The 12802-nt window shown below is 44.3% G+C and overlaps 1 protein-coding gene across 1 annotated transcript in view; it reads right to left on the bottom strand.

Moving 5' to 3' along the window:
- WDR59 (WD repeat domain 59) overlaps nt 1–2528 on the bottom strand; it is an 83472-nt gene extending 80944 nt beyond the window's left edge. Inside the window, exon 1 of the mRNA XM_006878860.1 lies at nt 2475–2528. Coding sequence (XP_006878922.1) covers nt 2475–2528 — 54 coding nt within the window. The remainder of the gene's footprint in view (nt 1–2474) is intronic.
- Between the last annotated feature and the right edge of the window lie 10274 nt (nt 2529–12802).

The raw sequence follows: 12802 nt of genomic DNA, 5'->3' as shown, positions 1-12802 counted from the left end.
TAATAAAATATAATTATAGAAAAAAAAAAAGATGCACCGTAAAAAAATTTAAAAAAAAAAAAGATGCACCGTGTTTTGAAAAGTTGACTGTTTTGGTAGCCCTTTTCAAAAAGGTAATAGGAACATTTCTTATGTTCTTGAAGCAGCTGATGAAACGGGTTCCCATCACACCCTCTACCTGTGATGAGAATCAAACACGAAATCATCCTTATTCACACTAAGAGGTATTCTTCTGACTGAACTTAAAAATAAGAAAAACATAAACCCCCACAAGGCAGTTAAACTGCAGAATATACTTTGTTCCCTTCCTATGACAACTGCTGTTTTGGTTTAATTATTTGACACCACTTCCTAGCATCCTAATATGTGTGTCAGCACCCTCTCTGCAGGTCTCCTCAATTACATCTCTATAGAGAAGCAGGGGTGAGGCTACCCGGGTTTCTGTGAAAATTAAAGGGCTGGTGGATTAGTAGCGTCCAAATTAGCAAGCTGCGGCATAATGCATGATTCCAGTCAGTTCTAGTCCCCAGTGAAACCAATTAGCAGAAGGCTAACAGGAATAGGGCTCCTTTCCCCAGGGGCCCGACGCCTCCCTCAGGAGGACCAGTCACAGAGACAACGTGCTGACAGTGCAAAGTGCTTCTGGCAGGATCCCTTCAGACAAATGCTGCTGTGCCATTGTTGCTGCTGCTGCTGGATCCTTGGAGGTGGCCTGGCTGCCTATCAGAGAGCATTGGGGAGCAAATTGGTGGGGGCTCCTCCACTCAATCATCTTCAAGGCAAAAGAGGATGGGAGATTTTGCCAAAGAAAAACACTCACAACACTCTCTTTACTGTACAGCACGTTTCTGTCCATTCGGAACAATCCCCTAAAGATCAACCCCATGTGTGGCACTGTTGCACCTGCAAAACCAAACCAAGCAAATCAACTCCCACTGAGTCAATACAGACTCAGAACAAGCCTGCAGGACAAAGCAGAACCACCTACGGGGTTGCCGAAGCTAGCAATCTTTACGGAAGCAACATGCCACATATTCCTCTTGCCAAGTGGCTAGTGGGTTTGAACTGACCACCTTTCAGTTAGCAATCTAACTTCTAACCTACGATGCTACTGTGCACCAGGGAAGAGCTCAGCAAATACTGGAGCCAATGAATAAATGGAAGTTTGTCACCCAGAAAGGCCTGTCCTTGACGCTGGAGAAGAAGGGACATGCTATTTACGATGGAACTACCCTACAACCGGCCCCAGTGACTCACTGTGATGTCAAGTAATGAGCTGAACAAGGGCTGTGAGGCCAGACTTTCACTCAAAGATCACGGCCTCGTGAGAAAAAAGGCTAACACCTATTTATTATGTATGGCATTTTCATAATGGGACGCCAGTGGTGCAGTGAATTAAGCATGGGGCTGCTAACCAAAAGGCTGATGGTTCAAACCCACCAAGTGCTCCTGGGGGAAAGATAAGGCTTTTCTGCTTCCATAGTGGTTTGTGGGCTTGAAAACCCTACAGAGTTGTTCTACTCTCCTACAGGGTCACTGTTGTTGTTGTGTGCCATCGAGTTGGAACCAACCCACAGCTGACCCTCCAGTGAGTTTTCAGATGCAGTTAATCGCACAGGAAGAGAATGCCCATCCTTCTTTAGCGGGGCAGCTGGTGGATTTGAATTGCGCGCCATCGGGATTACAGCACAGCTTCTTGCTACTAGGCCACCAATGCTTCCTACAAGATCACTACCATTCAGATGGCAGTGGGGTTGGGGTTTGACACTTTCATGAATGAGAGAAAAAAAAATAAAGTCACTTAGCGAAAAGACCAGGAATAGTAACAAAATGGCAAAGATCCCTAAGAATGGAAATGTTTCCCAAAGCTTACCATATACCACTGTGCTACCTACCTGTTCTAAATAAATGTATTACTTCTTAAATTCTCACACCAAACTATCAGGCAGGTATGATTGATTATCTATCTTCTCTCTTCAGGTGAGAGAAGTGACACGCTGAGAAGTGACCAGAGAATGCACGCAGTGGCCCACACACCTGTTTGTCACATGGCATTTTTTACTATGTAGCATCTGCAGGTATTCAGAAAATCTGGTCGTTGAAAATAAGCACTTAGCACACTGTCTTTCATCGAATTCTCCCCCTCACCCCCAGAGCTGTCACTGGCTCGAAGTTACTCAGCGATCCATAGGAAAAAGCGCCTCCCAGCTCACCCTCCAATGTCCCAAAGCGGACCCCACTCCCTGACACCCACGGGGACCACCAAAGCACCGCTCACGCCCTCTCCACCGATCTCAATGGTCATGAAGGCTCCCCTTGCCCGCCCGGCTTTGACAGCTCCAGGTCCCCTTTGCCCACCCACCCAGCCAGTGCCTGGGGAGGGTCTCCCCGCAACCCCCGGGGACAACCAAGCAGCGTAGGGGGAGGGGAATCAGGGCGCATGCCCAAACAGCTCCATTCCGGCCCCAGCACACCTGCGAGTCGCGGAACTCTACCACCACATTTTCGCTGCTCCATCGTGTCGCCATCTCCCCAGCCGAAGCCGTCAGGGCCCCGGGACGGCGTCTAGCCCTCGGCAGGCCCGCCTTCCGGGGCTCCGAGCTCCCCACGCAGCCCGCGAATTAGCTCGGCCACGCTCCGTCCCCGCCACGCCCCCGACCTCAAACCATTGGCTGATGCAACCAGAGGACCGGCCCCTTCTCCTCAGCTTTTCCAATGGAAGCTGGGTGTCTGATAGACACAGGCCCGCCCCTCCCACGTCCATCATTCCGCTGCGGCCACTCAGACTCCTCGCGGCTGTCGGGCCGCCCCTGGCCCGAGCTCTGTCGGGAGTGGTAGTCCGAGGGCGAGCTCTGTCCGAGCTAAAGACGTGTGTCTGAGGAGATAGATGTTATGTTGTCTGTCTTCTTCTTAGTAACTCTAGCTAAGTCTACAAACCCAAACCCAACATATGAGCAAACTAAATGTCGCCTCTTTCCCCGAGTTCTGTTGCTAAGAACATTGTCCCTGGAGTACTGCCCAGGTGAGGGGCAGGGATCGCCTCCTGTCAGGTCGGAGGGGCACAAAAGCCAAAGCCTTACAAACAGGTTCATTTACCTTTGTCACCCTCACTCTCTCTACAGTCTACGGTGGAACTTTCCAGAGGCTCCACCACACATTTGCGAAACAGCTCGAAATGCAGAGAAGCAGATGCAAGAAACCCTTTGTTTTTCTAGAGTAAACCAGGTGTGAGAGAGAAAAAGGTAAGCTGGACGTCGGCGTTACAAATACGCTCTATTTTGCGAAATTTTATTTTTTTTTCTTTTTGGAAAATACACTTTTCGGTGGTTGACTAGAATATCAGTTTTCTCTTTCAACTTTCATTCAAAACACAATTTTTTAAGAAAAACTAACGTTTTCTTAAAAAATTAATAACTTTTAAATACTGAGCCAAAAATATATTTTCTTTAACAATATTACTAAAAAAAAGGAAAAATATTACTTATTTACTATGAATTAATATTTAGTGAAATGAGTATGGCTTCTTTTTTAATTTCTAATAAAGTGACCCTGGATAAATATAACCCACACACACTTTTTTAGGGAGATGGCCATCAAACATTTTAACACCCTCACCCCCTGTCATGTTACTGGTAGGTGGTGTCCAATTCACCAGGACTTTTAACGACCTCATGAATGACAGGCCGTCGAGTAGCTTGCGACTCTAGTACAACAGCCCTAAACCCTGCTCTATCCTGTGCCAATCGCACTGCCTCTGACACACCCATCCCGATCACCCCAGTCACTGAATCAATCCACCTCATAGAGGGTCTTCCCCTCCTGCGCCAGTCCCTCCACCCTCCCAAGCATGACGTCCTTCTCCAAGGACCGGTCCCTCCTTACAACATGTCCAAAGTACGTTAGACGGAGCCTCAGAATCCCTGCCTCCAAGGAGCAGCCTGGTTTGACCCTTTCCAGGATGAATCTGTTTGTTTTCCCTGCAGTTCATGGTACCCTCAATACTCTTCTCCAGCACCACAGCTCAAAGGCATCAATTCTCCTTCTATCCTCCCTAGTCATTGTTCAACTTTCCGATGCATAACAAATGATAGCAAAGACCATGGCTTGTATCAGACGCACCTTAGTCTCCAGAGAGACACCAATTGCTTGCTCTTCAGTACTTTGGAGAAGTCCCTAACCGCAGGATTTCCCAGGGCAATATGCCTTTTAATTTCCTGGCTACTGGTGTCAAGAGTGTTGACTGTACAGCCAAGCAAACTAAAGCTGTGAACAATATCAATCTCTTCACCATCCATCCTGAACCTTACCACACATTTTTTTCCATTTGGATAAATTATCTGCAGATAGGCCCCAGGCCTGGCACTGTTGGCACCTGCAAAACCAAACCACGCCAATCAACCTCCATTGAGTCAACACAGAGGCACAGCAATGCTTATCTTTTCCTGGTTATAATTCTTTTGAGGTTTTTTTTCCCCTACATTTTCCTCCCACTGTATCCAAGATCTCTATTATGATCCCTTTGTGAGCAGTCAGACATAGAAGCTGGGCACCATCTTATTTCTCTTGTCATAGAGTCATGGAGGTTGGAGTTTGAATGACCTGTTAGTCCAAAGGACCACAGGTTTCTACATGGTTTTTTATTTCTTCAGTCTTCTTTGCTGTAGTAGGTAGAGACCAGTACCATAATTGAACCTTAAATGAATGCTCAAAAGCTATGACGAGCCCAGTTACAGCTCACTGAAGAAAGATGTATAATATTGTCTTTGTAGAGTCTGTTATACCTTTTGCCTCCTGAGACTATGGTCCTGAGTGAGTCCTCAGACCTAGCCTCACCTCAAGGTGTTTGATTATGGTTAAGAAGTGGTATCTACTATATTCATGAAGATAAATATCTATATATGTACGTGTGTGTATCTATATGTTGTTGTGTACTGTCAAGTCAGAACTGACTCGTAGCTGACCCTCAAGCAGGTTTTCAGAGGCAGTTAATCTGTCTTTCTTGCTCAGAGTAGCTAGTAGATTTGAACTGCATGTTTTTGAGTTGGCAGTGCAACTTCTTACCACTAAGCCACCAGAGCTCGCTATCTGTGGGTGTGTATATATATATATATGCTCAACAAGGTGGATTGACATAGTGACTATAATGATGGGCTCGTGATCATAGATGATGAAGATGACACAGGTTCAGCTTTGCTGTTTAGGGTTACTATGAGTAATAGTTGACTCCACAACACCTAACAACAACAACATGTGTGTGTGTGTGTGTGTGTGTGTGTGTGTTTTAACATGCTGCAGATATATCTGTGAATATAGGAGACCCCACACACACACACGTCTACAAGGTACACAATCTCTCTGACACATACATGACTGCTAATCTTTTGGCTATCAGTTTAAAGTTTAACCACTGTGCCACCAAGACTTCTTTCTCACTACAGCCATTTAGAAAATTAAAATGTAAAACAAAATTAAACTTTTGAACTACTGATAATAGAAATATAATTAAAACATTGAAAATCTCTGGCCTCTCCTTTCCTCCAAAGAACTTTCTTCCTGCCTTCTATATCTTCTCAGTTGTCCATCATAAAGGCCACAGAATGCTCTGATGAGAAGGCCTCAGTAAATAACCAGAAAGAGGAAAGCTTGCAAGCCAAGCTCCAGAGCAGGGGAGAGGAAAAGCAGACTGTTTCCTCTGCATGTTTATCATGTATTCTGTGTGGTGTTATCATTATTTTCAAGTGCAACTATGACAAAACTGAATGGCTTTAACAAGCAGAATGTATTCTCACAGTATAAAATGCTGGAATTTTTAATTCAGGAATCTCGCTGCAGCAAACAGCTGCCTCTCTCTGGAGGTAGGTCCTTGTCTTCTTTAAGCATTTATGGGAAGGGAGCTCTGGTGGCCCAGTAATAAGAACCTATGCTGCAATCCCAAAGGTGCGCAGTTCTAATCCACCAGATGCTCCACTGGAGAAGTATGGGCAGTCTCTTGTTCCAGTTGGATCTGACTCGATGGCACACAAAAAAACAAACAAAACCCAGCGTCTATTAGGGAGCTCTGGTGGCCTAGTGGCAAGAAGCTGCACTATAATCCTGAAGACGTGCCTTTCTAACCCACCAGATGCTCTGCTGGAGAAGGAGGGGCTATCTCTTTCTGTGATGGTCGGTTCTGATTCTACAATACACAACAAGAAAGAAAGAAAAAAACAAACACAACAAAGAGCATCTATGGGCCCAGTGTTCCCTTGGGGATCTCTGTGTCTCTTGACATCATACTTGTGGCTCCAGGAACTTTCTGCATGTGGGTGCTGGGACAAAGAATGAACTTTTCTCCCAGTTCTTCCTTGGTGATAGTCAAGTGCCTTCTCTGCTTGCTGCTGTCTTCTTTTATCTCTTGTGAAATAAAACATGACCTAGGCCATATTCCATGGGATTTCCTCCTTCGATCAGGGTTGTGACCTGAGTAATGAGCTTGCATGCCATCCTAATTCCCTTACATCTGATTAACCGACCATATTGGATCACATTGTGGGGATGATTACATCATTACACGACCACCAAACCAGGGAGAATCATAGGCCAGACACATGGACACATATTTTGGGGGAAACACAATGAAATCCATGGCGTCATGTTTATGCCATCACATGAGAACAAAGAAAGAAATCAATTCAACACACATATCATCCCATTACTTATTTGCTCATTGCCTGGTTTGTCGTCTGTGCTAAGCTAATCTCTTCTGAATGAATGATTAGCACATACGCTGTGGGTGTATGGTTATGTTGTTGTTGTGTACTGTCAAATTGGAGCTCATAGCTGACCCTCCAGCAGATTTTCAGAGGCAATGAATCACATGGGACAAAACTACCCATCTTTCTCTCACAGAGCGACTGATAGATTTGAATCACATGCCTTTGGGTTGACAACACAACTCCTTACCTCTAAGCCACCAGAGCTCCCGAGGCTACCAATAAAATTAAGATTGGAAAAGTTAGAAAGAGGTAGTCATGAAGGGCCCTCCTTTGGTGTCAGAACCTTATTTTGTACAAAAAGATCATTTCCAAAGCTCTCTATTGTCTTTTTATTTGTAGTTATTTTGTGGGTTTCCCACAAATCTAGTAGACCTGCCTTTGCCTGAGCATTCCTGCTATCCTCTCCCACCTCTGTACTCCATTTGCCAAGTTCTCCAAAACCTGCTTGTCAGGGTTTACACAAAGTTTTCTGGGTTTCAAGTCCTTGGTACTCTCTGTCTCTCCATGCTTGCTTGCTTGCTTAAAGGGTTTATAAAAGGTCGGTAGAATTTGAGAAAAGGTGCACCTAACTGGCGTCCACGTCCATAATAGCTTGCCTCCGGAAACCCTATGAACTTGGACAGAGAATGAAAGGCACCCAAGCATCAAGGACTCTCCTTCATAGGGTCGCTATGAGTCGCCTGTGACTCGAAGGCACTTAATAACAACAACAACAAGGGTATTTTAGTTCTTGGGCTGCTTTTTCATAGCTGTGTGCCTCAGGGATCCACATGTAAACATCCTGACTAGAGACCACAATTTGCTGGCCAGGCACAAGGCCCTTATCATTAAATAATGTCTTTTTCACAAGGTCATCTGCTAGCCATGTCACAGGAATAAAAGGTCAAAGGCAAACCCAGAAACTCAGGCCTTTAAGAGCATCACCAGCTGGTTGGAAGGAGATCCTTTGTCTACTAATTGTCTGTTTCCTCTTCTCCAGGATGTGTTGACCCCTTAGTCCTTCCACAGCTGGAAATCTTGGCTTCTGGCCCTGAGCCTCACCAGTAACTTCCCGTATAAATAAATGTGCCCACATGCTCCTCCTCCCTGCTTTGTCCATTTGGTTGCTTATCACCTTGGATTCTCCTTTTCAATCTTCATTTTTCTAGCCAAGAGATAAAAACATAAAGCATTTGGAGAAGGCTGAGAAGCTGTGTTTCCATGAGCTCTGTTCCACTAGATGCCACTAGGCCGCCCCAGAGGACATGCCTGGGGACTCCCTCCATAGGCATGGGCAGAACCCTCTGAGTGAGGCGTCTTGTGCTTCTATGACAGACATACCACAAGTAGGTAGTGTTAACAAACAGAAATTTATCCTTTCACAGTTTGAGAGGTTAGAAGTCTGAATTCAGGATGCCAGATCCAGAGGAAGGCCTCTGTCTCTGTCAGTTCTAAAATCCTTGTTCATTTCAGCATTTGTTGGCCTGATGTTCTCTAGAGATCTCTATATGTTCTGACCTTCCCCTGTGCCAAAGAGCTTCCTTGTGCAGGGGCCTGGATCCAAAATTATGCACTCCACTCCTGAAGATTCTTTCTTGGTGGTACTAAGGTTCTCTCTCTTTCAGCTAGATTTCCTCCCCTTTTTTCTTCTTCAGTGAGATTGCAACAGGCAAAAAAGCAATAGAAAATGAACATTTTCTTAATAATAATTTAAAAGAGAGAAGTGTCCCTTTAGTATAAAACAATAGAAGGACTCCTTATCAGACCAGACATCCTTATCCTTTTAGACAAGGAGGACAATTTTGAGCTCCATATTCTTTTCAAGTCTAGTTCCTTTCACTGTTGCAGTTTGACTCTCCACCCCACAACCTATAGCTGAACATTACTCCCTTCTGTTAACATAATAATAGGACCTTCTGATCTTAGACCAAGAAGCAGTGATCAGAACAGAGCAACGAAACACTGCATGGTTCAAAAACAGGAAAAAGGTGAGTCTGGGATGCATCCTGTCTCCATACCCTTTCCATCTATATGCGGAACAGATCATTCGGGAGGCTGGACTTTATGAGGAGGAACATGGCCTCAGGATTGGAGGAAGACTTATTAACAACCTGTGTTAGGCAGAGGACGGAACCTTGCTTGCCAAAACTGAGGAGGAACTGAAGCATTTGCTGCAGAAAGTAAAAGATTGTAGTCTTCAATATAAGTTGAAGCTCAACATCAAGAAAACACAAATTCTAAAAGTGCAACAGTGAATAAATGGAAATCCAATGTGCCTGTAAATATTCATTGAAATTAATAATAAATTTAGAAAAAGAAAACACAAATTCTCACCACAATGATTCTTTGGGCCAATTGGCAGCCCCATGATAGATGGAGAGGAGATTGAGGTTAACAATTATAGCTTGCTCAGTTCCACAATCAACGGTCTTGGAACCAGCAGACAGTAAATTGAAAAACTAATTGCAATGAGGAAATCTGCTGTTGGGGACCTCTCCAGAGTGCTAAAGATCAACTGTGTCAGTGTAGAGACCAAGGTGCACCTGATTCAGGACATAGTCTTCACAGTTACTTGCTACTCATCAAAGGGCTGGACAGTAAATAAGAATGACAGAAGGATGGATGCCTTTGAGCTGTGGTGCTGGAGAAAAGTATTGAACATACCATGGACTGCTAAGAGAACAAACAGATTTGTCCTGGAGAGAGTGAAATCAAGTTGCTCCTTGGAAGCAAAAATTTGAAGAAGGACATCATTCTTGGAAGGGTGGAGAGATCAATGCAGGAGAGGAAGATCCTGGATGAAATGGACTGACATAATAACTAGGGTAACAGGGGTAGTTGTGTGGGAGACATTAAGACTGGCTCAAGATAAAGCAGGGTTCAGAGCTATTGTACATATGGTTACTATGAATCACGGGCAACTGGACTGCACATAACTGTTACCAACAGTTCAACAAGATGTTGAACATCTTGTATCAAAGGTGACCTTTTTTAATGAAAGGAAGGGAAACGTGTAACTGTTTTAAAACTTTTAACAGAATTACTGCTAGGTTTACTCTGAATCACAAACTTGCTTATTTTCCCATTTCCTTTCCCAAGTGATGTGCTGAATCAGTCTTCCTCTGAGAGATGGTTCAGACCAGAAAGGCCAGCATTCAGCAAATGCAGGCATCACAACACTCAGGAAAACACTCTAAATGAGTAGCCTGGGCACCTCCAGGTGTTTACTCTTAACAACCGTTAACTCTGCTAAAAGCTTTCAGGTGCTGTGTGAGTGTATGACCATCCAGAGGGCAGCTATCCTCCGTGTTTCATGATGACCAAGCACCCAACCAGTAGACATCCTCAGTAGACCTATCACACACATTCTGTGATGTCTCAACCATCTGAGAGGGCCAGCTGTGTGCCTAATCTCTCATTTTCTGATGACAACCCACCTCTCCCCAGAAAAAGTGGTGGGTGATAGGTCCAAACTAATTACAGAGTCCAAAAGCAACACTGAGTGTAGAGCAAATACATTTTATTTAAAATCCACACTTCAGTGAAAGTGCGTTGAGGCTTAATGCAGCCACCCACCCTGAACAGAGGAAATATTTATTTATGTTAGGCAGTTAGGGATAGTCACAGCAGTTTCAAGGGCCAGGGGATCACTTTTCATTTATCTAACACAACTTGTCTAAACCATGAACTATTTCTTGGAGTGGGTTATAAAACCATATCTAGGGGTAAACATTAATCAGATTATTCACTATTTCCTGAAACAATAGGTGTAGAGTCAGAAGGTCAGCAAAATGGAATTACTTTGATTTCAATCAACCTTACACTGAATAACATGTGTCCTCCCACACCCTTAACCTAGCCTTTAAGTGTCTTCTTTTCTTTACTGACCCATTTGGGAAGCTCTTACCCCTTGCCTCCTATATGCCAGCATATATAATAGAATTTGTACTTCTTCCTCCTCCAACGTGTCTCCAAGATTCTCCAGTAACAAGATAAGAGATGTTAAAGGCCACACCCTAGGGAAACTTCCTTAACATATATCTAGAGTTAGATTAAGACACATCTAGAGTGAGATTAAGGGTTTCAGTTTCTACCCTTAAGCCTCCTACAACTATTTGGCCTAACAGACAAAGGGAAGTTATTATGTAACTTCTACATATGGATGCATTTTATGGGGACACAATCCAACTTATGACAATTTAGGACCTCTTGGCTCACAGAGACAGGAGCCCCCAGGAGTTGTTGTTCTTGGGTGCCATGGAATTGAGTCTGTCTCATAGCAACCCCATAGAACTGAGGGAAATTGCCTTGTACCATTGCCAAGACTCTCAATCTCTCTCTCAGAGCAGCTAGTGAGTTTGAACCGCCAGTCTGTTGATTATCAGTTGAATATTGACTCATGGCACCACAAGGAACCCCTTCTGAGGTTTAGGAACCATTTTGCCTATTCTCTGAACCATTCAACTTTCAAAATTGTCATATTCTTCCCCAAGATGTTGGAAAGTGGGGCTTTGCAGAATTGCCACAGCACTTGCCCTTGCAAAGGGCTGTTGCAACCAATTTGATCAGCTTCCTTCTAACTGTGGGAGGGAGGATCAGTGGTTTATTAACCCGATTTCACAGCTGAAGGACAGCAAAGCAGGTTCCGCTGAGTAGGAAGATATAAAAAGCCAAGATTCCACTCAAGCTGGGGCCATTTTGGTGTCTGATGTCTTTGTGTTGAGAGCCTTCAGAACGGTTTTTTCCAACCCTTCCCACAGCCTTCATTATTCAGAGCAGGGCAAAGGGCCCCCTGGAAACTTGAAGCCAATCACAGGCTCTTGACAAAATGACAAAATGAAAGTAAACTGAGGCTTCAAGTTTTGGTGGATTCCTGTTGATGTGGCAGGAGTTGTTCTCCCTGAGGTGTCAAGTGTGGAAAGGAGCTGCCAAGTGATGAATTTGCCTCTTTGAAGTACTCTCCTCTCACATCTCTGTATTTTAGTACAGTCCTTTTCTCTTGAGAAACAATGACACATGAAGACGTGCACCCAGAGGTAATGAGGCATTGCCAGAGAAGACGTCCTCTCTAAGGGTCACTCAGGACTCCTAGAACTTACTGTCACCACTACAGAAAAACAGGCCTGCTCCCGTGCAGTGCAGGCACTCAGCTGTCCAGAGGTTCCAGAGAGGGGCACTAGTTTGTGACAGCCGAGAGACTGGAGTACGAACCATAAGGGCAAACTATTAGTTGACGGGAAGAAATAGAGCTGTCAGGCAGATTTGATCTTTCTCGCCTTCAAAACATCGGCTGAAGGCTTCTTGCTGAGTGAGCATGTGTGCTGGGCATCCATCCTGCTCTGAATCCCCATAAGCTGTGTTACCCTCTTTTGAATATTATGGTAAAAAAATTTAACATTTGCCAGGTCAACGTTTTTCACACATTCATGTCAGTGATGATGATTCCATTCAGCATGGTGTGATGAAATGATGTGTTTCCAAATTATTCCATCACCCTTAACAGAAATTTAGTTCCCCCCGAGCAGTGGCTATTTCCTTTATCCTCCTTTCCTAACCCACTCACTTATTATTGTGAAGTCAGAACCGACTCATAGCTGACCTTCCATTGGTTTTCTGAAGCTGTGAGTCCTACAGGAGGGAGGGATCTCTGGTGGTCTAGTGGCAAGAAGCTGCACAGCAATATCAGAAGTACGCAGTTCAAATCCACCAGATGGTTAGCTGGAGAAGGAGGGGCAATTTCCTTCTGTACCAGTCAGATCCGATTCGACAGTACACACACCAAAAAATTAAAAATAATTTTAAAAAATCCTACAGGAGGAGGCTGTTCATACTTCTCCTGTAGACCCTCCAGATAGGTATTACCTTTACATAAGCAGCACAACTCTCTGAAGATTACACCATCAGACTTCCCTCCTTCCCTCTGGTAACCACTAATAAGCTTTGCTCTCTTCTACATATTTCACATAAGTGGAATAGCCGCACTTTAGTGATTGACTTATTCCACCCAGCATATTCTTTTCAAGATTCATCCATGTTATGGCTGCAATCAGTTCTTCATTGCTCTAAAT

The sequence above is a fragment of the Elephantulus edwardii genome, unplaced genomic scaffold (genome assembly GCF_000299155.1).
Source record: "Elephantulus edwardii isolate Elephantulus edwardi_28Jun2011 unplaced genomic scaffold, EleEdw1.0 scaffold00001, whole genome shotgun sequence".
NCBI classification, from domain to species: domain Eukaryota; kingdom Metazoa; phylum Chordata; class Mammalia; order Macroscelidea; family Macroscelididae; genus Elephantulus; species Elephantulus edwardii.
The sequence above is the reverse complement of the archived record's forward strand: the minus strand, read 5'-3'. Positions and strand labels throughout refer to the sequence as shown.